Raw genomic sequence first — 26,184 nt, 5'->3', positions numbered from 1 at the left:
AGTCACTAAGATTAGGAACAATCAAATACCATCTGGTTGTGAGCCTATTGTATGTATTTAAAAAAAAGGATTATCTCAGACTAATATCCTTCAGGCCCCAGGGCAGCTATGCATGCAAACACATCCAGTTGTGATGCTGTTTACACTGTGTCTCTGTGGCTGCAGGTAGTGCCCATCCTGCCAAATACAGCACCTTGTCAGGGCTGGACCCACTGGCCCCTGAGCAACTCTGAGGCCAAAACAGACGTTGCCAAAGCCAATCTCAACACTGTGACCAAGCCCAGAGATGGGACCAACTGCTGCACTCACAGGAGGTTTGAGATTGCAAATAAACCACACCAGCCTCATCATAGGCAGCCAACACAATCCAAGGGGCAGAAAAATCAGACTCCAGCCAAAAGCTCCATCCACTTGAAAAAGCCCCATAGAAATAATAAGTAAACCTCTCAACTCTAGAACCGAACCCATGCAGCAAGTTACAGCAGGTAAACTAATGAATCAGACAAGTACCCTATGCAAAGTATTGCCTGTGAACAGAAGCCAAAAACACCTCTGCCTTCTGGCATACGGCTGACAGTTTGTCATGAGTCACACAGAGTAAGGTCAACATGTGGCAGGAGAACTGGCAGCGTTGGGAAGCCCTTGAATGGATGGCTTATCAGTAATAAAAACTGAAAAGCAGCACGCAGGTTTAGAAATGCAAGTGTTAATATCAGCATTATCACATCATCCAGATGACAAGACCAGTAGCCAGGGCTCTCTCTACTGCCCAATGGCAATGCTTTTAGCTGCAGTGCTCTCCGGTCTGCTCCTGTTCCTGCACCAACTATTGTGTTTCACTTGTTGCTACACTCACACTTGTAGTAATCACTTTGCATATAAGAAACTTTCTACTAGCCAAAAATCTTACTGATGTATCCAGCAAATTACTGTGTCTTAGGAAAAGGTAGTTAACTATGCAGATCAAGGGGTGGAGTGGAGTGGTCCTAACTGGAAGACTACTGTACTTCAAGGAGTTAGCGAGCCACAGAAGTTGAGATGAGAAGGTCCAGACCTCTGCTGCACTTCCTCCCTGGGCGCAAGATAAACTTAGCCAGCTAATCCTAACTGGGGAGCCTGCAGGTGGCTCCTGCTTGGCACCTGCTGATACCACACACTGTGAAGCTGCCCAGGTCTGCCTCTGGGAAAGAGCAATCCTAGGCAGATTGCTCATCAGGACAGGGCAACAGTTACATGGAAACCCTGTTCTGTTCAGGAAAGAGCCAAACTTGCAATACCTCACTTTTGTTTGAAATCTGTTTCCAACCTGATGCTCCGGCAAACTGGTGTTTCTTCCCAGAGTAACTCTCATAGGAAGCATTTCAGACTTGCTTTTCTCCCTCTCTGCATGGTTGTGGTTGGCAGCGTAGGCAGCCTTACTTGTTTCTTCTAGATGAGCGACAGCTCCTGCCACTTGACAGAGACACCTGAATCTCAGATTACGTTTTGATTTTTATTAAAATACAAAAAGTGCAAATTGTGAAATATAAGATTGGTGCAGATTAGTAGGAAATGAACAATGTGAACCGTGAAAACCCCAGCCCTGCACCTGATGAACATCAACAGAAAAGAAGGCAAGGAACACCAGTAACTAAAGCAAAGCCAAAAATTTTACACAGGAGCCCCTGTGCATAGAAGAGGAAACAGGGACCAAAGCGGCCTTCAGCTTTCTCTCAAATCAGCCAACAGGGCATCCAGATGGCCCCAGCCCACCCTGCACCACCCAAGAGCTCTGGTGTCAGTACATAGTTTGGGCCAGGGAGCAATCAGAGGCCATTAAGACAGCAAGAGGCTTAGCAGAAGGGCATGGTCTAGGTGCTAAAAAGCAGAGGGCTGAGATGGAACAAGTACCCCCACAGGAAGAAATAGCCAATAGCTAACCTGAAAGATGAGCCAGGGATGAGACCCTTGGGCAGCTCTATAGCAAGGAAAAAAACAACAAAGACCAGTACCCTAATCAGATACTGCCCCCAGTCTGGGAAGAGAAACCCAGCCCAGCCAGGGCCCTGTGTGAAGAGACCAAGCAAGGAGGGGATTTAACCCCCTGGGATTGGCAGATGCAGGCTCTGGTGGCCACTGAACCAGTGGAGGCTGCAGGCAGGCCCAGGCCAGTCCCTTGCTCAAGTCACAGGAGGGATATTTCAATAAAAGGCATTCAGGAGAGCGAACTGCAGAAGCAAAAGCAGCCCTGGTTACTGTGCTTGCTCCAGGACCCCTGGTAGCTCCAGCATGAGGAGCAGCAGAGGAAAGGGCATATTTACACTGGGTCCCTTCCAGGATTTGCAAGCACTTTCCCACCGTGAACAGTAGCAGCTTCCTGAATACCCTCCAAATCCACTCCCAGCAGGCACTGAAATGGAACAGGCTTTTATCGCTGCCTGCAGGGGATGCACCAGGCTCCATTTTGATAAAAAAGGAACATATTTTCAAGAATTCAGTAAGAAAAAAAAAAGCACCCACTAAACAAGCTTCCTTGTATTGGAGTATGACAGGCAATACATGTGCCATGAGTCTGTCCTCCACTTGCCTGCCTAAAGCACAGGGTCTAGAGTGGTGTTTGCAAGTGCAGGACATGCTGCATCCTGAAGCACAAGGGCTGCCTGGCTCCCTTCCCTGCTTTTGGTGACTCTGGGGAAAGGCAAAATGCATGTTCAGTGCTGAGAGATGGCACTTGCAACAAGAACACCTCTGCCACCAAACCCAGCAAGCCTGCCCTCACCTAGACAGCCCAGCTGAGGCAAGGGGGGTGAGCTGGGGGCTATTGGGAGCTTAAACAAAAAAGATCTCTGATGAGAAAGGGACCAGGAAGGCATAAAAACTGCATGTGAGGGAAACAGGAATGGAAGGCAGGTCATCTGATAGGGCAGCAGAGCGGTGATGAGCCCTGGAGGAGCTGTACAGACTGGCAGGTGGGTTAGGACTCCACCCAGCAGCTGGGAGACCAGCTCCGCTCCCCATCTGGAGCAGCATGTCTCCTGCTCACTTACTTACACACTTTCTCCACCATCTCCACAGCTCTCGTTCTGCTCATCACCCAGAGGATTAATGGTCCCTTTGCACTGGAGACAGCTTGGTCAAAGCTCCAAGACAGGGTGGGAAAGAAGGTGGGAAGGTGTGCACAGTGTGCTGGTGTGGGCTGGCCTGGATTCAGGCCTCCACATTCTCAAAGAGCTCCTTCTGGTGGTCCAGCAGGAACTCGGTAAAGGTATTGATGGGTTTGATGGCTTTTAAGGTGATCGCTATATCTCTGGCCCACAGCAGATTTGGGCCAAACACAATTGCCAGGTTGGTGTTTGTCATCTTGTTTTCATCACTGTGAGCAGAGACCTATGTGCGAAAGAAACAGACCATTGTGAATCCTACAAAGCAACACAGGAACCGCCCTCTATCCTCCCCAAAGCCAGAGCTGACTGAATTCCAAGGGCAAATGGGAGAAGCTGAAGGCCCAAAGCCAGAAGAAGGGTGGAGGAACACGCATGACATGCAGCACTCAGGAGGTGAGAATCAATACTTTGCCATTTGCCACTGTGGCTTAACCACCAAGTCATATCATAACAACCAGAACAAAGAGCACTGTCAGCCAATACCTCTACCGTTCAGATCACCGCTCAAAACTAAGTTACATTCCCTCTTGCTAGTTTGTAGGGGCTTCCTTGGCAGCAGAAAGCTCTGTAGGGTGGATACAAGACCCCTTTTCCAGGCTTGCTACACAAGTATTTTGCAGTTGTACTTTCACCCTGGGGAGCTTTCAGCCTTCCCGGTACAGACCACACAGGCTTAATGGCTGCCTATACCTCTCAGCATTATGAGATGTGACTGCTTAGGCTAGTTCATCTTAATCATTCTTGATCTCCGTATAACAAGGACATAAGGTAAGAAAAGGCAGTTTCCTAGCCTGAGACTCATTTCCTCTCAAAGAAAAAGAGGGAGCAGGTAGGCGAAAAGCTGAGGCAAGGCACTGGCAACTGAACTACTGTCCACCTTTAAGAGCAGCTCACCTGCACCAAAAAGGCCGTCAGCAAACTGAGTACTTGGTAGTTTTCCTCTGGCAGAGTCTGGAGTAGTTTGCGAAAAACATCCACACGATTCCCCTCCTCCACACCTAAAAACCAAAAGAAACAGGACGAGCATGTTTATGAGGAATCCTCAGCACCTACCCTGATGAAAGCCCTGTTTGCAGTCACAGGGTATCCCATGCAGGACTGCTCCCTCCTGAAGATATCTTTGCCCTCGGTCAGTGCAACATTCAGGGAGTAGCACATTCTTGTTACAACTCACTGTGGAAGTTGACAACATGGCTGTAGAGATCAAAAGTGAGGAGGGGCTCAGGTAGCTCCCTCAAGAAGGTCTTGAGAATCACAGCAGGGAGGTGGATTTCTTCATACTCTTGGAAATCTACCAGCACACCTAGGAAAGCAGAGCAGAGACGCAGCGCTCACTGGCCAAGGCAGCACCTCCTCCAGACAAAGACTGGGACACGGTGGTCAGAGCCCAGAACTACAGAAGCAGTTTTAAAGAACAGAGAGAGGGTACTGAAGCACCACATGTTGTAGCAGAGTGGAAAAATGTGTCTCAAAAGTATATAGAAAGCTCTGCTGAATCCAGCACTACATCTTTAGAGTCATCAAATGAAAAAGATGACGAAGTTTCTCCCTGGTCATCTTCAGGATGAAATTTTCAGGAAGGAAAAGGGCAACCAGGGGAATGTAAGTGGGAAGGAATTTGCTTTCCACACAGCAGAAGTGTCAGATGCTTCTCCCTTGCAACTTACATCATACCCCGATGAGGTCTCACCTAGAGGCCTATCAGAGAAGGAAAGAAGCCATGATGGACTAGTTCCGACACAGCTCCAGTCAGACAGTAGCAATTAAGGAATGAGAGGGTCAATGATGAGCTTGGGCACTTACCCATGTTGTATTTTTGCTGGACATCTTTGACAACCTGTGTATTCGCTGATCTTCGGAAAATCCCCTCTTTATTAAGAGCTGCGAAGCGAAAGCAGATGGAAAAGATATCAGCCACGAGAGAGACTCTAAAAATACTGGCCTTAACAATCATAAATCCATCCTCTGGGGCATCCAGACAGAAGTCAACAAGTCACCTTTTTAGATTATGGCAGTTCTTTCTGCTTCCACTACCAGGCAAAGGATACAAGGAGCATTTTGCTACTCTTATGGGAGTGGGATTATGGACAACTGGAAAAAGCAGATCTCCTAAACCCTGCACAATCTCTTTTGAAGGTTAATTCATCTTGCTCAGGTCTTTACATCTTATGCTAAACTGCCATTCTTCCATATGATTCTACACTTTGGATGGGAACTTGGGTAGAGAAGAGGTCACTGACATGGAATTAAGAGGAGCTGCAGCTTCCCCTGAACACTTACCATGCTCCCGCAAATAAGCAATGGTCTCTCTGACCACCAGAGGAACAGGAGACTGATCAGGGCTCTTCTCCCTGAGACTGCAAGAAGAGACAGAAGGTTACAAATGACAGGTCCTCCCTATCCCACATGCAGCCTCCAAGTTGTCCGCATAAGCTCTATCGACCACATCAAATCATGCTGTCCCAGGCCTCGGTTCAGCTGTTATTCCAGCCTTCTCTCCTCTTCACCCATCATACTACACCATTCACTAGAGCAAATATGAACTCATTACTACACCATAGGAATACTCCTCTACCTTCTGTAAAAACCATAGCCTGTACATACTAGCGCAAAGGGGTTCCCAGAAGGCAAGGCTGCTAGTTATGAATCAGGTGAAAAGGATGAGACTTCCTTTTTCCTTTCCCATAGGAGCAAAGGCAGAAAGAATCTGACACGAGAGAAATATATATAAAATATACATCCGGTAACAGAAGATAAATCATCCCAACAGCTGTCAGGGAAGACCCAGTGATGCCAAGGTGTTCACTGCCACCCTCAGATCGGACTGTCCATACCACCTGATAGCATGGAGCTGCTCACCCCTCTCAGGATTCTAACAAGCTCAGGCACACAGCACCACAGGGGCTACATCTGGAAATGTGTTGAAGCTGGGGAATGTGTTCCCAGATTACTTCAAAGGATCTGTTTAGCCACACAGTACATGTTCCTCCTCATTCCCCAGGGGGGCACATTCAAAGTTATAAATACCTTCAACACTTAGCCAGTATCACTAGCCCTTGCCAGTGTCTGTGTTTGCCTGTGCCACCGTGCAGGAACGGAGCACAGGAATCAGTACAAAGCTGAACAGAAGCTCTTTTAAAATAGAGTCTATGATATGGAAAAAACTAAGAAACAGATCTGCAGCACTGCTCAATCAAAATAGTATAACCCTAAAGACACCTTGATAGCCTCCTACAGACTTCCTGTGCATAAAGGAAGTTCCTAGTGGCATAAAACTGTCCCCATGGCCCTTATTTTGGTCCTCTCTTAGTGATCTTTAGCTGCAGAAATGATCCCATCCTAGTTTAGATATAATCTAGCTGGGCAATCAAGAGGGTGGAACTGAACTGAGTCAGTCAGAATCTGGACATAAGCACAGAATTCCTCAGAAGAATAATGAAAACTTTGTAGAAAGTCTGAAACGCAGAAATTTTACAGCCTCTTTTGATGCCGTTAAGTTATAAATATATTGTCTTCCTACTAAGCGAATAAGGGCAAAAGCAACACAATCCAGAGATACTCACTGCTGGAGTGAGACTCCAAATTGTTGGTTTGGCAGCGGTGGGCGTAGGGGTGTTGGTTTCTGGGGCACTTGTGAAGGCTTCTGCAGGGATCTCAGATATTCATCATATCTGTGGCAAAACACAGACTAGTAAAAAGCCACTCCATCTCCCAGAAAAAGCACGAACCCAGGACTGCACATGCAATAAGTGCACACATCTGGGCACAGGGGCAATAAGAAGAAACATCTAGTTGCCAGAAAAAAAGGCAGGGAGAGAGGAATATTTGTCTGGAATCAGGAACTAGAGTAGCCAAGGATGACAGACAACACGGGCAGGAAGCCAGGACAGCACTGTTTATGAGACATGTATGTGAGGGACAGGGAATCAATCTGTTAGGATTGAGACTCTGGCAACTTTTGGAAGCCCCAAAGACAAGCTGAACTGTGCAGGGTGAGCAAAGCTGGTGCCCAGACACTTTAAGTGTGCACCACGAGCTCCAGGTCAGTGTTAAGGTCAGCAGCTTGCAGAAAGTGCCCAAGGGGTGAGTGGAAGAAGCAGGACTGGAGGAGAATTTTTAACTCAAGGGCAGAACTGGGCACTCAGGCCAAGGACATACAGGAAGGAGCATGGAGAGAAACAATAGACTTTAAGGCAATTTGTCACCACTCCCTCTAAAACCATCTTTTCCCCTCCTTGCCATTCCTCCAGAAAAGTCCCCTCTCACAGAGTCCCAGGCAAACGGGAGACAGCAGCATTCTCACTTCAGCACTTGGCTTGGGATCCCCAACTGTTCCAGATTCACATACTCCTCCAGCTCACTAAGGAAGTTCACATAAAAAATCTTTTGTCCAAACTTAAAGCTGAAAAACAAGAGAAAAGTAGGTAAGTGAGGCATCAGGAAATCTAGTATCAAAACAGACTTCTTACAGGCAAGAAGAACAGAGGTTTGCAAGAGACGTCAATGGAGCAAAAGGACACAGGCAGAGATGTCATCTACATAACTCTCCAACTCAATATATAATATTTTACCAGGAAATGCAAAGACTTTCCAAGTCAAATTAGAAGCCCAGGCAGCAGCAGCACGCTGCCTAAAACGTTGGATTTCTCCTTCCTAAGTTCAGTATGCTGCAGCAAGTTTTATTTTCAATTGTTTTACAGAGTTCGGATTTCAGCATCAACACAGTGGATTAAATATAATTTGGACCTATGCTCTCACTCCCATTTTCATTATTAGCAGAGTCTGCAATGCTTTACTTCTACCTAGCTGGATAGAAAGGGAGCAGCACAGAACTGCAGACTTCTTGTGTGTGAAAGCAGTACTTCTTGTGTCTGAATATTTCTGAGCTCAGAAACTGGAGGAGATAGCAAAGGGTGACAGACCCCAGGGTAGGCTCAGCAGCCTGCACTCATTTTGTGCCCCACTGGCAATGCCTCTTTACTCCCCTGCAGTGTGAGGATGTGGTTGAACCTCCTGTAGTCCTTCCTACCTGATCAAAGGCTTGAAAAGAATTAGCAGAGTCTTGATGAACATGGTTGGGTGCACAATATACAGGGCTTTGATGTTCTTCTTGTACCTGCCAAGAGAAGCTAGGTAAGGAAGAGCTGCGCTTTAAGCAGAGGAACCAACCTTTCCACAAGATTAAGGGGATACTCCATTCCTTTTGCACTGAGCCTCACCACTCCCCAGCACCCACAGCCTCTGCTCTCCCATGCTTTGTGGCTGTGTCAGGCCACTCGGAAGCCTAAGGGCCCACTTTCCTGTGTTCCAGGATTCACTGAGAACCAGTGAGCAGCCTTACAAGGAAGCAACAGTTACACCTGGGGCTGATATACTTGCATTGGGTTCTGGTTTTGCTGCCTGCCTGTTGGCCTAAAGGATATAACTACAGAAAGAGCTGTCTATCCCATGTTTCAGTCTGCATTAAACAAAAACCCAATGCCATAAGCAGCAGAAGTACATGATAGCAAATGATAATCGCTGAGCTACATGGGGGCCTGGGAAAGATCTTCTCTGTTATGCTACACAACAGCATGTTGTGTAGCATGTATCCTTGCTACCTGCAGCCTTACTCACTTGCGATCAAACTCCCTGTAGGCATCCCGCAGCCAGCTCAAGGATGGCTTGTTCTCACTGGTCAGGCCATGGTGCAGGTACACTAGTGTGTAATCACTCTCCACATACTGGTCCAGTGTGAATTTCAGGTACCTGAGAAGAGACAATTGCTAAGCTTACCTCATGCTCTACCACAGAGAGGTTCTTCCTCCCTTTGGGCCTTATTTTTGTTTGACATAACAGAGGACCTGCATTCCCAGCAACAGAGGTAGGACATGTCCAGCTAAAGAAGCTACTGTAGATAAATCTGGCTCTAGGAACCCAGCACCTGGGAATTATGCTTAAGAAGTTAACATCAGCCTCCTAAGATACTACTCACCCCAGCAGTTTCATGTGATCAAGTTGATGACTTGGGGGCATCCGGCAGGCACTGAACAAAATTACTTTCCTTCCATATTTGTCATCACCTGCAGATGAAACACCAGAGATTACAGGGAGTTTAAGGACTACATTGTGGTCTTGGCAGCAAGGGGTAAACAGAGAACAGGAAACCGTCACAACAAGGCAGAAGTCTGGATTACCAGAGCTACCAGCAATGCTTAACCTGATTTTCAGCAGCTACCACAGATCTACTGTGGAAGCAGAAACCTCAACACCAAGGGCTGGGCAAGTCAACAATACGAATGCAAAACAAAGCCCATGCTTCAGACCTGAAAGACGAAGAAGGACTGGAAGCCAGGATGCCTTGTGGTACATAGGGATGGAGGCCTCAAGTACAGAGCAAAGTGCTCAGAGCACTAATCCTACAAAGCTGCCCCTGGGCACTACTCCTGATGCTCCTGTGCCCAGGGAGGCACAGGGAAAACTGCCCCTCACAGGCAAAATAACCACTCCCTCCATCCTGCACACAGTCCCAGCCTAACTGCTTGTGGTCTGGTGCACTTGTTTCTTGCTTCATCTGATGCTTAGTCCTGCACAGAGAACAGAGCCATTTCATATCCTGAAAACAAAGAAATTCCTAAAAAGAGGGCAGTCCCAGCCACATTCCAGACATGAGAAGCATGCATCATAAGCCTCTTCTACAGACAGACCAGGTAAGGCTGCTGGATTCTTCAGGGGGATTGCAAAACAAGTTGTTCACTGCTTCCTAGACTTCCCATCCACAGACTTATCTTTCTAGCCTGAGCTGAAAACTGCTGCAAAATGTGGCACAACAAAGCATTCTATGTAAAAGCACAGCAGAAAACAGTTCACATCACGCTGTAGCCAAAAAAAACACATCAGGGAAGACATTCCCAGCCACCACTTGAGGCTTCAGAGACAACAAGCCAAGTTTTCCTCAAAGCAAGTCTTCACAGGTCAGTGGACTTCTGCCAGCAGAGATCTTAGCCCCATAAACAACAAAGTAGATATGCATGGACAAGCTTAATAGATGTGCTATGGGAATTGACAGATTTAGATAGTAAGAACCAGGTCACAAATCTTCTGGACAGGTGGAGTTTGCAGGAGAGTCTAGTTCTCTTCCAGGCACAACACCCAGTTAATTTCCATCAGGACTACTTTCTTCTTAGCACCCATGGAGATGAAATTATTCATCTCCATGAATAATTCATGGATGATGAATTATCATCCATGTTAGTCTTCCCATCATTCTTGCTACTCACCCTGCTCCAAAAGTTATGTTTTCTTGTCAAGCAGAATGAGTATGGAGCACTGGAACGGGCTACTGAGGTCATACTCAACAATACCCTCTTTTTTTTCCCCTCTGGCACAACCATCCCATGCAGACCACAGCAGAGAAAAGCAGCAAGGATTGCTACTTATGCAGGACAGCCCTGCAATACATCATTCCTCTTGAAAAATTTTCTTTTCCCCACACTGATTCACAATATTCAGAGCATGCAGCCACTTTCTCACCTTTGCATGTGGCTCTGGCCCTCAACTACTGCTTGGTTACACCCACTGTGCAGCAACTCAAATGGAACCTACAACAGCAAATCTGAGGTTTCTGGGAGCAATGCCTATGAGTAAAAAATGACCGCCTGGTGCTGCAAATGGCAGCCAGAGAACACTCATACACCAGCCATGACATTAAGATGCCACTAACCTCTTTTACTCCCACCCCGGACAGAACAGATTCTCTTGCTACTTGTTCACATCTATTTTTTCCTTGCAAGTTCCACTTGCAAGTCACTCACCAGACAACACGAGAGACGGAATTTGCTGGTGCACACGTGCCAGAATCTGTACAAAAGCTAGGGACACTGAGGCAGCACCAGGCACAGATCGGGAAAAGGGTGGCATAGGCCATCACATCGACATACACATGTGGAGGTAAGCAGTATTTATGGAGGATGCATGACCCAGAATGCAGGACTAGGAGAGGCTCATCTGGAACAACCAGATACAGTCACAGCCAAGCCACAAGACCAACATTACATTGCATACCCCATGGCAGCCCACTCTCTGCCTAGCTCAGTTTCTTGGTAGCTTGCTATGAGCTTTAGGGCTAGGTCTAATGCACCTAAGCTATCTATAAAACAAAGGTGCATTCTGGGCGGAGTATATGGTATATTGTGGGTCTTCCCTGTGGTCTTGAGCCACTCGTGTCTCCATCTGGAAGATAAAAGGTCCTGGCTACACAGAGCAGCAAGGAGATGGTAGCATCTGAGAATCTGTCGACTTTTGTAGTGATGAAAGAGAATAGTCAGAAAGACTACAGATCTTTGCAGGTTACAGCTCTGTGCGGAAGTCAGAACAGTTGCTATCTTCAGTTAATTGAGAGTCTGCGTTTCACATCAGAGCGGATGGTCTGAGAGCCAGAAGCAGACTGCAAGCTTGATCAAAGCAGGCCTTGGTTGTGAAGAACTGCAATACATCACCATGTTCACGCAATATTGTCGGTGGCCACACACTCAGCTCAGGCTCCTGGGCATTGATTTCCAGACCTGACAAGTCACAAGTCAGGAACCACATAGCCTAACACCTTCCTCTGGCATGACATAAAAGACTATGGCAGGGCCTATGAAAAGTCTAGAATCTCATTCCTTATATAGCCTTGATGAAAAGGTCTGGGATCACTGGTAAAGAAAAAATGGACAATCAATGATTCTGCCAAAGAGGAGATAGCATCATGTTTCCCCCACACAATTTCCAGGGCCAAGAACACCAACAGATCATCTATAATGCCCTGGATGACTGAAAAAGGAGTGGCCCATTTTGCCTTTCAAATCTTAATGAATTTATGCGCGAGACCTACACAAGAACCAGCATGCCCATTACCAAGTTCTGGGTTTCATTCCAGTTTCTTCACACTGAGCCCAGTCTGTCAACACAGACACTTTCAAAACAAGCAACTGCCAATCTTGTTTCCACCTGACATACATCAGATCAGTCTGGTTCCTCCAGACGTGACAAAATTAAAAATTCTTAACAACCAGATGTTCCAATTTATAAAAAAGAACCTGAGTCCATTCCACACATTCTTAGTAGTCGAGGAAACTGCCTGCAAGTGGCCTCTCTGCCTCCGACCAAACAGATTCTTACTGTGTTTGATCTTTCCCAGATGCTCCATCCCTTGTACTGTTTGCTTTCCTGTTTGCAATATTAATCTTACGTATCTAGGCATTCACTCCTTATTTGCAACTGCAAATAGCTAAAGTTTCCACTGAACTCAACTACCATGAAGTAATGACTCAGCTTCTCAGGCTGCCTCCTACCTCCTCCAGATGTTCAATGCTCAGTAGTTAACAACAAACCAATAAAGAAGCAATTACATACCATCAGTACTAACAAAGCACCCCAACAGTGTGCAGACCTTTGTGAGTAAGTTCATACATAAAAGGAACGTTCAGCCTACACTGGAATTAAACTATCTCCCTATAGGATGTAATTCAGATATAATTTCTTTTAACAAAGATCAAGACGGTAGCCAATACAAAAAGCCTCTCCAATCAAGACAACTGCTCATCTAAAGAGATAATAACTTGTAGCACTATTGGACGTGCCAATTCTCCTTAACATTGTTATGCTGCTTTTAAGGTTCAAGCTCAGTCTTCTCTCTCACCCAAAGAACAGTGTTTCCAGTGCATTTCTGAGACAAGGACCACAGAACATCACTGCTGTGGTTCCACACCAGCCAATTACGGCGCAGTACCATACTTCTAAAATGGCTGAACTTTAAACACCGAGACTAATATTTCAGATTGAAACCTACAGCAACAAAACATATCAAAGCAGAAATTCTTATCAAGGACTCTCTCTTGAACCGAATCTGTATAGCCAACAAGGAAAATACATCCTATACTTGACTTGAAAATCCTGCTATGTGTTTCTAGGTATTTCTCCTGAAATTATATCCACCAGCCTTTATGCCATGACTGGAGGCTGTCAAACAACTCACTGGCAGTAGAACTGCAGTCCAGGGACCCTGCTCATTCCTACATTCATCAGGTACCCTCTGTTGAGGGCCCATCTCAATGAAAGATTCAAATGGGAATATCCTGGTACTGTGTTACTAAGAGAACGCAGACAGATAAAACTTGCCACCAAAAACCAGTGTTACAAGTAAAAGTGGTAGCAGAGTTCAGTGTCAAGGAGAGGACACTACTACATAATTGTGGAGCATTACTACACAAGTTTCACAAAGCTTCAGGTGTTCATCAGAGCCAATGTCAGTAAAAAACTTCTCTAATGTAATTTCAGGTTCCTGCCAGGCTTATGACATGACTGGGCAGTGTAAGTGTTTAAGTTAAGTAGGTTTTAGTTGCCTGCTGAATTCCAAAGTGGATTTAGTACTTCAGGAAAAGAAAGTAAGGACCCCAAAGCAAAAATGTTTTAATACATGGCATCTTCCCTTTACATATTGCCAATATCCAAACACTGCCATGATCATAAAGCTTTACCGTGTGACTACAGCTCTGATACAAAATATACTAGAGGGTCAGGTTTAAGAATGCAAGATGGGAGGATGCCTGAGAGCCTGGCAAATGGGAGAGAAAGGCCCAAGTAACAAGGCAGTGAGGATCAGCATTTCCGTGGACTGTGCAAAGGTCTTGGCCTGCTGTTCAGAAAGAGCAAAAAAAATTTCAGACAAAAAGAGAGTTTAACCTACTTTGAGAAGTGTGAAAGCACCACTAGTCAAATTCTAAAAGCTTGGGACTTAAGTCCAGAGAGTATTAACAAATGCTCAGCAAGCACAGATCAGTCTAGCACAGCTTTAGGCTAGAATAAGGAACAAGTTACAAAAACACAACATCCCTGCAGCCAAACAGAGAAGAAATAAGGTAGCAGTTGCTTTCATCTAGAGAATCTGGTTTAAGCACCAGCTGCTTAGCACGTAAGTGCAGCAGCAGATCATATGAAGGAATAGGAAGCAATCCTAGGATGAACTTCCAAAGCACATACAACAACATGGTAAATCTGAGTTCAAGCCAAACCGGTCCAAGCAGACCACCACCACAACAGAAGAGCAACAAGTTTTACACACACTGAGACCCAAGAGCCCCTCAGTGCCCAAAGTAAAGCCCACACACCAAATTTGGCCCAGATGAATCTGCTGTGCCCGAGGCAGAAGAGCAGCCCTCAGATGACAATTTTGTGCAGTCTCTGGACTCCTGAAAAGTTGCCAGTGCAGCCTAAGGCTGAGCAAAGTTTGGGCTCCCCTGAGACAGTCCAGCTCCAGGCCACAGTCATGCTAAAGGAATACCATCATCTACAATACCAAATGTTAGTGCCACAAAAAAATCCACCTACCTGGTTGGGCCCCATCAACTGCACCCTGGTCTGGAGGAACAGAAACAAAGTTACAGCAAGCCAAGCTTCGCACCCTTTCCCAGAAAGTAATATTGAGTATAAAGTCTCAAGAGTCAGCCAGATTGACACCGGGATGCATTTAGTTGCTATCTCGCAGCAGTCAAGCTCCTTCAATTTTATCTTTCCCCGTGCTCCTCTCCAAAGCAACCTTATCTAACAATCAGAGCAGTAACAGCAACACATGATTCCCAAGTCTCTTTTCTGAATTTGCAATTAATTCTGTAAAATCACAGTCGAATTTCTGGCCCTGAGTGTTACACTTCCCCTACCACAAAATGGCAATTGTCATACTGCCGCTTTTAAGAGGGTTAAATGCAATTAACTCTGAATGTCAAGGTCCTTTGAACAACTTCAGAGGGTATAGATAATGGCATCATATCATATGAATAATACATCCAACAGACTGTTTTGCAAGAAGCTAAATTTCACTAATAAACTGAAGATGGGGACAAACTAGATCTTCAACACACCCATAGCTTTAAAAAAAAAAGTTTAGTAAAGTCTGAATTAAAAAAAATAAATCGCCAATTAGAAAAAAAGAAAAAAAAGGTTTCTCTGGGCATGGAGGGTAGGGGTCAACAAAGGCATTTACTGTCATATCCAGTCCCTTTCCATCACTCTTACGGCTATATACTCAATACATCCACATTAGCCTATCAAGACAGGAGGCTGAGCAGAGCAAGGCTCTAGAAAGAAACTATCCAGTCCCTTGGTCTCCTTTAGGAACCTAGAAGCCCTCAGAAATTCTCCATTCCATTGATCTAGCATATCAAAACATAGTGTGCAAACTGGGCTTGCTTTGGATGGGCCCAGTTCAACAGAAACAACTCATAATTCTGTATCATAGAAACCAGAATACATCCAAAAGCAGAAGAAATGCAGACACCCCACATTAATGGAGCTAATAATAATAATAATGTACCATACTGGAAGTAAAAAGGACCCTTGATATTGAAGGCCTTTGCTGATCCCATTAGCCATCAAAGACATACCGCAACACATTTCCAACACAAGTTCTGTCTGCAAATTCTACCTTTTCCCGCTTAGTGAAATGACAGCTATTGGTGCTCCAAGACTGATTTGATCTCCCCACATCAATCACTGACAGTAGCAGCAAATCATCAGCACTAGTTACAACTCCAGCACCTGCAGCCAACAGGCAGCCACAATGTTTTTCAGGTAGGTTTGGTACCAGATTCTCCACTGAAAAAAGATTCACTGTTGAAACTGTAGTTCCAGTCTAGTAACATCCAATCTGGTAACATCCAATCTGGTAACATGCAAGAAGATATATTCCTTGCTCTCCACCTTGCTCTCTCATTTCAACTGCAGGTCTAATGCACACCAGCATCATGCCTTGGCTGTGATGTCAGCCTTGCAGACTGCCAATTAATGGTGTGAGGCAGCAGATTTCCCACAAAATCTAGCAGAAACATGCTCTGAGCTTCAGCAAAGCTTGGAAGTCACTGCACAGGGAATATGCAGCTGAAGTAAAGAGTGATGGCCACTCTCTTGACAACTGCTACACAGCACCAGAAAATGCATACACTAATCCAATGCTAAGTCCCAGTTTTCTTATCCCAAAAGGAAGAAAGCCAGTTACTGTGTAAAATGGGAACGCTCATGCATGCCATAGCTATAGGTTTGCATATCGACCACAAAGACAAGACCAATACAATACAAAGACAAGACTGGGCAGAAGAACAAGGAAGAAACACATTGGCAGAACTGTCAAGAGCCCTGCTCTTCCTGCACAGTCCCAGGTTTCCAAGTAGGAACTGCCGTCTCCAGAGACCTCCTTCAGACTGTTATTAAGTATCTGCCATATCCTTGCAATTCAGTCCCTGCTGAAAGTAAAGGCCAAGATTATGTCATGCTAGCCTCCCTCAACCTCCAAGGAGATGGAAGCAGCACCTTTGCCATATAAGAATTAGCAGGAGAATACAGAAACTCTTTAATCTAACAGAAATTTGGGATAGTTCCTCAATAGACTTCAACCAGAAGCCTGTGGGTCCTCCAAACGCTATGATGTGAGCAAAGAAAAAAACCACATTTTGCAGAAGTGGTTTGTGCAGTGAAATTGAGACGCCTCTGCTCCAACTTCTAGTCATGTGTAAAGATGAATTTCTCTGCAACAATACTCACAAAGAGGAACTCAGAGCCAAGAAGAGCACAACCATCCACAGACCTCTCCAGAGCCCGCATGAAACACCAGAAACACACACCTTAGGGCAGGTCTGAAAGGACAGGCAGAGTATCACCTCTTTCCTTCAGAAAAGCATTGAATTCCAGAACCAAAAGAAGGTTCCCCAAAACTAAAACTATCCTGATTCACAACCACACCATGGTAATCCCTCAAAAGTGTGGTCTGGATGCCTTTTGCTCTCATATTCCTGTGACACCATCACCACATGGGACAGCAATAACATGCTCAGTCAGTCCAGTGGACAAAAACCAGTGCCCCATGGACAGCCTCTTGTGAGACTGCTGCACTATTCTGAAGTGAAAAACAAAGCCAAATCCCTTATTTTTCTAATAAATTCTGCAAAATGTTTTTCAGTAATTTTTCCCCTCTTTGAGCCAGATAGCTAGGATACTTAAATCCAGTATGCCTAGAACTCAATCAGAAATCAAGGTCAACTAGAAAACAAGCACACAAATTTTTGTCATCAAAATAGAGCATTTTATAAGTTATTAACACTGTACACTCATCCTGCAAGAAGCAATTACTTTTCTCACCACACAGGATAAACCTGGGATCATGGAGTTCCGCCTGGGGATGGTAATTAGCCTTCTGATTTTGTCTCAAAATAGCATCATCAGCCCAGAATATATTTCAGGGGAAGCAGGCATACACTTTCTGTTCTGATTTGCAGAACAAAGGACAGGGAAGAGAAAGCTCAAAAATCAGCAGAATGGATAGAACTACCCTTGATCTGCTGCCATTTGCTAACATTTACAAGAGAAGCGAGGTGGAGCTATTTTGTTTCAGCATTCATTGCACCTCAAAGTGCTGATGAGCACAATTTGTCAGTAAAGCCAGATCCAAACAGTTCCATTTTAATCCTCCAGAGAGATTTTGATTCTCCAGGCTATATCTAATGGGATTTTCCCAGATTTTCTCCAGGTTGTTTGCCTCCAACAACAGCACAGAGTACACCACCCTGAACAGTTAACGTTATTAATTATTGACCAAGGAAACTGAACAAACAGCTTCACTGCAGAGCCTGGATTACAACTCTGCCCCTTTAACTAACTTCATAAATCCTGCTTCTAGGAGATGAGACATTCACAAATACGCGGCACCATATCTACTATTTGGAGCTGTGCTACCAGCTCTTCGTCACCCAAGAAAGGCATCTCACATACTGCCCCACATCTCACCACATTTTGCCCCATTCCTGGAGGTGTTTAAGGCCACATTGGATGGGGCCTTGGGTAACCTGATCTAGTAGGATGCCCCTGCCTGTGGCAGAGGGGTTGGAACTAGATGATCTTTAAGGTCCCTTCCAACCCTAACTATTCTATGATTCTATGATTCTGTGTGTGGGACCATCCCATGCCTTCAGATAAAGCAGCTACTGAAGAAAACTGGCCAGGAGCAGCCAACAACAGAAGCTTCTCTGAGCTGCTTCTGGACTATACAGAGACGTGATAGGGACATATTGTTCACTAGAAACACAAATTTAAACCACCGAGGGGAAGAGATCTCTTTCACAATGCAAGTACATCTCCCCGTCAGCCCTCATACCATCCCAAAATCTTCATAAGAAGTTAGATAATTCCTCATTTGCCATCCCAGACGGTGTGACAAATGGCTGCATTCCAACAGCCACTGAGACACACCTCCACAGGAGTGATACTGCTTTCAGAGAGCTTGTGGAAAAAATATCCTGTTACCTCCGAACAGAATTCCCGTGGAGAGACTCGTGCTTATGTCAGGAGGCAGTGTATCCTTGGTTTGGGCTGACATTCTAGTCTTATCAATGTCTCTGATCTAAACTCTGTGCTAAGTACTTTAGTCTGGAGCTCTGTCTGAAGCCAACACCAGTATCATTTAACTTACCAGCTCCCAGAGTCCAAATACACCAGTTGCCTCTGCCATTCACATTCCAAATATCCTCGCTGTTATCACTGAAATGCTAGAATCCACACATCTGTCCCTTCCCAGTTTCAGAAGTACAGAGGCAAGGGTGCATACCTCTATAAATCCCAGTCCTGATACTCCAGCCCCAAGGAAAGGGAGGGTAGTAACACATTTGCTAATGAAAGCACTTACGGCAGATCTAAAAGGCAAAGGCCCAAATGCTAAACACTAGGCCTGTCAACCTGGGCAGCTATAGGCCCACTGGAGACAAAGGACAACACAGTTTTGAGTTTGATATTATAATTCTGTTCCCCAAAAGATGTAACATGAGATGTTTGGAGAAAGAAAGCTCATTCTAGAAGACAGCTCAGAAATGATGTCAGGACAACTCTTCCCAAGGTAAGTGCCTGAGAATCTTCCCTCTGTGGTCAAACCCTGCTGCAGAACAATCCTGATTCAGGACTCCAGCTTGCACCTCTGCTTCACTAAAAATTTACACGTGGAGCAGGGAACAAGGTACAGGGAAGTGGCAATAGAAGGGGTAGGAGGGGGCTATGGTTGATCAAGGACAAAGGGTGAAACAAGTCACAACAGGTAGAAGAAGTGCTTTTTTTTGTTTTAAATAGGAGCACAAGACAAACTGGGATTACCCTTCCCTCAGACTTACCACAGCAACCTAAAAACTACAAATAAATCTCTCTCATATGGAGGTCCTAGCAGTAAATCTATAAGGTTAGTGTAATCAAAATAATATGGATAAGACAACCACACAGAAAAAAATCAAATGCTTGTGACCCTGAATGATCAGGTCTTTCCTTTCAGTGGGACATGGACATTTCCCCTGTTTCAGATTTCTATAAATGCTGTTTCAGGATAGGATGGCAAGCTCTGGCAATTCGAATATAAGAGAGCTGCCAGCACTACTGTGGATTATACTCAGTCAGCTGAGGACCTTGCAGCTGTACTGCACAACCACCTAATTTCTGTGGCATTATCATGCAAAAACTACATATTGTGCTCAGGATATAGTCAAGGGCCACATCTAAAACCATTCAGCAAAAGCAACCAAGTCATCCTAATAAAATAATCAAGACAGTAAGAGCCAAGAAGAGATGCAAGAATAACAGAGGTCAAGGGAAAATAACACATATTGCAAACACTCAAGAAGTTTGGTGCTCCTTCTCTTTCTGATGCCAGCTGTCATTGCCACTTGAGGCTGGCACGTAGCAGATGCCCCACAACCCCATTAGAAAGACCCTTCCACAGCCCAGCTGTAATGGCATCAAAGGAGAAAACAGAAAGACCACTACCTGCTACTTCCACAATGTGGTGCCTGGCGATATCATAGTACGGATCATCCCACTGCAGGTGAGTGGCGAGCTCAGGGGAGCCTTTGGAGTCCTCTACACAAAACACAAGGGGCAAGCAATTAGAAGAAGGGATACAAAGCAACTTGGCAAGGGATATAAAAGATACAGAGGGATGAGATAAAAAAAACGGCTCTTCAATGTGGGAGGAACTACCGTATGCACCTGTCCACCTTGGTAACCCATCTTTGAAATTCTGAGTGGGCAGGAGCAGCAATGATTTCAGAAGAGACTCATCAATCCTACAAGGTCCATAGGTGCCCTTCAAACTGTACATCCTCTCAAAAAGGACTGTTCAGAGGTGTCACAGATATTCACAAAGACCAAAACTCAAGTGCCAAGGACACCATCATGGCTTTTACAGCAGGTGCATCCTGTATGCCCTTGGGCTAATTTCTCTCACCCCTTTGGGCAGCTGGCCATAGAACAGGATTTCAGGGAAGCAACTCAGACCTCCAGACCCTCCCACTCAGAAAGGCCAAACTACCCAGCAAGAGACCATAACAGTGGACATGCAAGGACTTACAGCATGTCTGTACTGTTAGCACCAAAGTGCAGCCAGCCACAGGACTGAGAAAAGTGTATTTACATCAGCTGGCTCTGAGCTTTTTAGGGCTGTTCAATGGCAGGGCTAATTCACTTGGGTGTGGTGCAAGACTAATGTGTCTATAAAACTTTCAAATGGAGCTGGGGCTCTCCGCATTTGCAGATATGACCAAAATTCTGCAGGACAAACAACTCCTTCTTGGCCAAAACCCAACCCACAAACAATCAGGATACTTACCTGATTTTGGAAAATTGGGAGCTTCATCTGCTGGCCAGCTGTTATCATCTATGGACGCCAGTCTGAGCTGGCTGAGGGACTGGTTGGTGTTATCCAAGTTCAGATCATCCTGAAGCTCTGAGAGCAGGCCTGTAGCCATGGTTCCCAAATACCACAGTTTATTTTGCAGCATCTAGAACAAGGACTGCAGAGGTTGCTAGGTGAGACACAGAGATCTCAAGTTTATCTCCTCACAGAGGCCCTTCCTCTTCTCAATGATTTTCCACAAATACTCCCTTATCCTTACTTATCCAGAGATTTTACTTCCCCTCCCACTTAACACAGGCAGAAACTCCTCCTCCAAGCCAGGAGCACTAGCATATGTCAGATTCTTTCCTGCCAACTGCTATCCATAGGCCATCAGGAGCCTGTACCAACCCTCTCAGCTTGAGTCTCCATTTGACCACAGCTCTATCCAGAGTAGTTCCTCTCCTGAAACAGAAGCAGCAGCAAGACACTGAGGAAGGCGGCAGGCTACCCCAGCCCCTGCCTGATATACTCACTGTGCAACCTCTGAGCTCCCACAACCCTCCCAAGGGCTGGCACAAAGCCCAGCAGTTTCCACAGTTGGCCCAGTACTGGATGCTTTCCCAGGAATCCCTCCTCTTCCCCCCCCATCAAGAGAGAAGAGCTCTCAACAACACTGAAGTGGGTGTTTCAGTGTGTGGGATCTGAACACTGAAGTGAACAGCTTCTTAAAACAGGATTTCATAGGCTGAGCTAGTAAGACAGGGAGAACAATACACACACAACCCTAATCTCTTTTAGGCATCACCCAGCAAATCTTTTCTCCTACATGACAGCAAGCAGCAAGGAATCATCTCTTTCATTTAAAGCCATACTGCTAGAATGTTTTTCGCCAAGCGTGCTATGAAGCTGAAGAGACAAGGAATTAAGAGGGTCCAAGAAGCAGACAGCTGAGTGTGTTTGCTACTGCTTGCAAATATTTCTCACTTTCACCTGAAGCAGAAGATATGTCAGCTCCAGGGCTGAGCTAGCACAGCATACAGCACCTCCCAAGGGTACTGATTCTTAGGGACAATCCCTAGGAAACAGCTGTTATCCTCTAAAGTCAGCATCCTGGAAATAAGCTAGGAAACACTGGAAAGATCTGGATTGCTCACACAGATCACATGGATAGTAAATCAGTGGCCAATAGGCAGCAAGCCAAGAGGAACTGTAGCAAAACAAAATGACACCTTGCATCAGCAAGACTCTCTGTAAATGCTTTTTCTCAGGTAGGTTTGTGCTTGTTATGCATTACAAGGGGAGCAAAAGGTTCAAAGATGCTCTGAGGAGGCACAATATCATTGTGTGGAAATTTTATATTCACAGTAAAGATATTTTCTTTAGCAGAATTGAGGGAAGCAATGATGGTTTGCATCTTCCATCTCTAGAGCTTGAATGTATTCAGAGAAGATGATGTGAGCGCAAAGAAGAAAAACTGCTCTCTAAGAGCAGTTCTGTTGAGACACTGAGCATCAGAAGGCTCAGGGCAACACTCATGACCAAGCTTTTTATGTATCTTGAGAATACAGGAAACTGGGTATTCAGTGTTGGTCCTCTCCTTCCAGACCACTCAATGCTTACTGCTGCCTGTTCCCCCTCATATGTTACCAGTTTATAACCAGTTTTCACCTCTCTGGGATGGAAGAAGAGCTAGGAGCTGTTGCTAAGCAAATGAAGTTAGACTCCTGAAATGTGAAAGAGCAAGACATGTAAGGGCAACGGATCACCAAGGCAGCACAGCAGCCAAGCAGAGACCTGAACTTTGACCTCCCCTGACCTCAAAGGGAGAAGGAGCAAGAAATCAGGCTCCCTTGCACCATGAGCTCATGCTGGAACCACGCAGCAGCAGAGCCAAGGAATAAGGACTCCCCACCCCTAGCCGCTGATCCGATTTCTATGGTAACGCCAGGCACCAACTCCTATGACTCAGTGTGCTTAAAGCATTCCCTGCTGCAGCTCAGCAGCCCCACAACCCAGCACTCCATGCTAAGGAAGCATCCATTCCCTCAGAGGACAGCCCCTCAGCACACCCACCTCCCAGGGCCTTCCTGGCTCTGGTGGGGACAGAGGATCTACATGTCTGCTGCTATCCACCTAGATGACTTTCATGTGAGATTCTTGGGGATGCCCAGTAGAAACAATGTCCCCACAGTGAGGTCCTGAAGCACTTAGGGACCAAATCCTAATCTTCCCACACAGCAGTGCTGGTACTGCCACAGGGCCAGCAAGACACCAAGCATCCTCACTTGTTCCTACACGGATCATAACTTTGCTTCACAGCGAACTGGCAGCGTTTGGTCAGAGGCAGACATGCTGGACATTAGACAGGGATTAGACGGTGCTGGAGGACTTCCCCTTAAGCATAAAACTTATCCAAGTGTGACACTATGTGGAAGAAGGAAGTTGTTAGTAGGACTCTTACAGTTCCAACCTGCAGAAGGAGCCCAGTGGACAGTGCCCTTGCCAAAACCTTCCTTACCCCTTGGAAAGGCAGACCAGACTCCTCAGATGCCTCCACATGCTTCTCACAGCCAGAACTACCCTGTAGCTCTCAAGAGAGCTCTAGAAGGCTTTTGCAGAATTTTCCCAGCCTTTTCCCAACAGTGCAAAAGACAAAAGCATGAGGTCTCACATCAGGCAACCCTAGAACAGTTTAGACAAATATAATCCTCTATATGCCTCAGAAATAGCAGGCACTGAGAAAGAGAGACCTGGAGTTAAGATATAAGAAACTACCTGTGGATCCTCAGTGTAAGAGTATGCATTTTACCCCCTGATAGTGCAGCTGCACAAGATTTTTCCCAATGTACTCGAAAATTACCTATAAGCAAGACTTGTCATTAAGCACAAAGTCCATCTGCATCAGTATAAGGGTGAAATCGTTGTCAAAAAAGAGCATCTCACCAGACACAACACAATTTAAGAACCCACTTGTTTCAGATAAATGTCATGACAGGATGCAAGTGATACACCCCGCGTAGCCAATCATAAGGCAAGTAAAATGATGTACCTAGATTTAAAAAGTAAAAGCCTACTCAAACATTTTAAAACTAAAGAATCACACTTCACATCAGAAGCATTTACTTACTGCCAGACTCTAAAGCACCAATTGTTTCCATTTTTCCAAGCTTTTAAGTATGTTTTCTGCACCTACACTGGCTGACCTGAAGACTTGTCGCCTATTAACAATTTACTTTCTCAATAACAGAGATGTGCTGCAGAACAGCATGTTCTGCTGAATGAGTGAAACCTCAGCCCTTTGAAATACAATTTTCACACAAATTCTGACCAGGAGACTCTTTATACAAGAATTTACCCAGGGAAGACAGCTGACTTGTATCTATGAACTCTTGGTAGCTGCCGTTCACAGACTTTTTTCTGCAATTCCAGTTTCACTACTTCACCGCCACTTATTGCTATGCTGAACCCACCCAGCAGTTTCCTTTTCCTGTTTTTCTTCCAGATGTACTATTAATTCAGAGGTAAATCTACACATCAAAATATGCCCATGTATGTATTACCACACCGTGGACCTCTACTTATACACAATAAAGAAATACAAGAGCCAAGTGGCCTCTTTCTCCCTGTTTGATTAACGAGTAATTCTCAGGCCCAAGGGAATCCCAGTTCTGGGGTGGCTGTATTATTTTTCCAACTCTGCTGCGACTTGCACCTCCTCCTGGTTTTGCTTCATTTGCACAAGTGTGCTTTCCTGCACACATCTACCAAGTCCCATGCTTTGCTATAGTCTCAATATCAAGCACACTGCAAAGAAAGCAAGCGGTTACTGAGCAGCAGACCTTCAAAGTATTCGTGTGAATGAGATCCGGGACTGGGGCTCACTGAGAAAGTCCAGCCCAAGCCTTCCCTCACACCATGATGCCACCGAGAGCATCCCTACCCTGAAAGACCAGGAGGGTCAAGAGCAAGGCGACCAGCTCACTCAGGACAGCTTTTATGTTTGGGGAAACTCTCTGGCCCTTTGAAACAAAGAAACTTACACTTAATAGCTTAATTTAACTACTAAGGCAGGTTCACTTCATACAGTGCTGGAGAAGACATGGGATTTGTCCTCCGAGTGCTTCTACCCAACAGTGACTTCAGAGAACTTTACACACACAGAGGTGATTTCATTTTCGTATTTTTTCCATGAAGTGACAAGCATACCTTAATTCCTGGAACCTCGCTGCATGTTTAAGGGACAGGTGGATGAGGTGCTGAGGGGCATGGTTTAGTAATTGATAGGAATGGTTGGACTCGATGATCCAGTGGGTCTTTTCAAACCTAGTGATTCTATGATTCTACATCCAGGGGGGATGAAACCAATCCCACCCAGAGTCCTTAAGGTGTGGCCACATCCGAGTGGTCAATCTCAACGAATCTGGGTGACACGAAGACAAGGGTTGTTATTGTAGTCGTTATTCTTGTTTTAGAATCACAGAATGGTTTGGGTTGGAAGGGACTTTAAAGATCATCCAGTTCCAACCCTCCTGCTATGGGCAGGGACACCTCCAACTAGATCATAGAATCATAGAATAACCAGGTTGGAAGAGACCCACCGGATCATCAAGTCCAACCATCCCTATCAAACACTAAACCATCCCCCTTAGCACCTCGTCCACCCATGCCTTAAACACCTCCAGGGAAGGTGACTCAACCACCTCCCTGGGCAGCCTGTTCCAGTGCCCAATGACCCTTTCTGTGAAAATTTTTTTCCTAATGTCCAGCCTAAACCTCCCCTGGTGGAGCTTGAGGCCATTTCCTCTTGTCCCGTCCCTGCCCAAGGCCCCATCCAACCTGGCCTTAAACACCTCCAGGCATGGGGCAACCTGTGCCGGCGCCTAACCACCCTCATCGCGAAGAAATTCTTCCTTATGTCTAGTTTAAATCTGCCCCTCTCCAGTTTACACCCATTGCCCCTCGCCGTATCACCCGAGTCCCGACCGCCAGACCCCCCCAGGGGACCCGTCACCCCGCAGGACCGTGTGTGTGTGTGTGTGTCCCAGCGCTCCGCGAGGGCCCGGCCAGGCCCCAGCGGCGCCGCCGCCCGCGGTACCTGCTCCTGCGTCCGCCCGCCCCGCCGGCGTCCGCCGCCCGCCGGAAGCGCCGCCGTCGCCGGGGGAATGCGCCCCGCCCCCGCCCGAGCGCCCCCAGTTGGCGGCCGGGATGAGGGCCCGCCGAGTGGCGGGGCCCTTTGTCGGGGAGGGAGCGGGCTTTGGAGGCCGAGCCCGGGACCTGACTGTCCCAGCCTGCCCTGACTTGATCTTATTTGCTTATTAAAACGGGGTGGAAACAAAAGAGTAAAAAAAGAGAAAACAACAAAAAAGCTAACTCTCTTGTCTCTTT

General features: G+C 45.9%; 1 protein-coding gene across 2 annotated transcripts; it reads right to left on the bottom strand.

The window, feature by feature from the left end:
* Nucleotides 1–1,233: 1,233 nt before the first annotated feature.
* ARHGAP1 (Rho GTPase activating protein 1) lies at nt 1,234–25,981 on the bottom strand. Of its 2 annotated transcripts, XM_069857969.1 has the most exons (13): nt 25,895–25,981; nt 20,791–20,974; nt 19,950–20,042; nt 9,118–9,205; nt 8,760–8,891; nt 8,173–8,259; nt 7,447–7,545; nt 6,707–6,814; nt 5,424–5,500; nt 4,947–5,024; nt 4,318–4,446; nt 4,038–4,141; nt 1,234–3,366 (listed from the first exon to the last, which is right to left on the bottom strand). In XM_069857969.1, the coding sequence occupies exons 2-13, from the start codon at nt 20,960–20,962 to the stop codon at nt 3,187–3,189; spliced, it is 1,347 nt and encodes a 448-aa protein (XP_069714070.1). In that variant the 5' UTR covers nt 20,963–20,974; nt 25,895–25,981; the 3' UTR covers nt 1,234–3,186. The 2 variants fall into 2 exon arrangements, with proteins under 2 accessions (XP_069714070.1, XP_069714068.1); XM_069857967.1 differs by lacking the exon at nt 25,895–25,981 and having other exon boundaries at nt 20,791–21,138.
* Nucleotides 25,982–26,184: the final 203 nt, after the last annotated feature.

Source organism: Phaenicophaeus curvirostris, chromosome 5 (assembly GCF_032191515.1).
Source record: "Phaenicophaeus curvirostris isolate KB17595 chromosome 5, BPBGC_Pcur_1.0, whole genome shotgun sequence".
Lineage (NCBI taxonomy): Eukaryota > Metazoa > Chordata > Aves > Cuculiformes > Cuculidae > Phaenicophaeus > Phaenicophaeus curvirostris.
The sequence above is the reverse complement of the archived record's forward strand: the minus strand, read 5'-3'. Positions and strand labels throughout refer to the sequence as shown.

Bases quoted from the DNA above. Each gene is read 5' to 3' on its own strand.
- ARHGAP1 (XM_069857969.1), bottom strand. From the start codon at position 20,962: ATGCTGCAAAATAAACTGTGGTATTTGGGAACCATGGCTACAGGCCTG. The intron at 5,501-6,706 runs GTGAGTATCTCT...CTCTTCTTGCAG, and splicing joins TTTGGAGTCTCACTCCAGCA to TCTCAGGGAGAAGAGCCCTG. The intron at 5,025-5,423 runs GTAAGTGTTCAG...TTCGCTTCGCAG, and splicing joins TGCTTATTTGCGGGAGCATG to CTCTTAATAAAGAGGGGATT.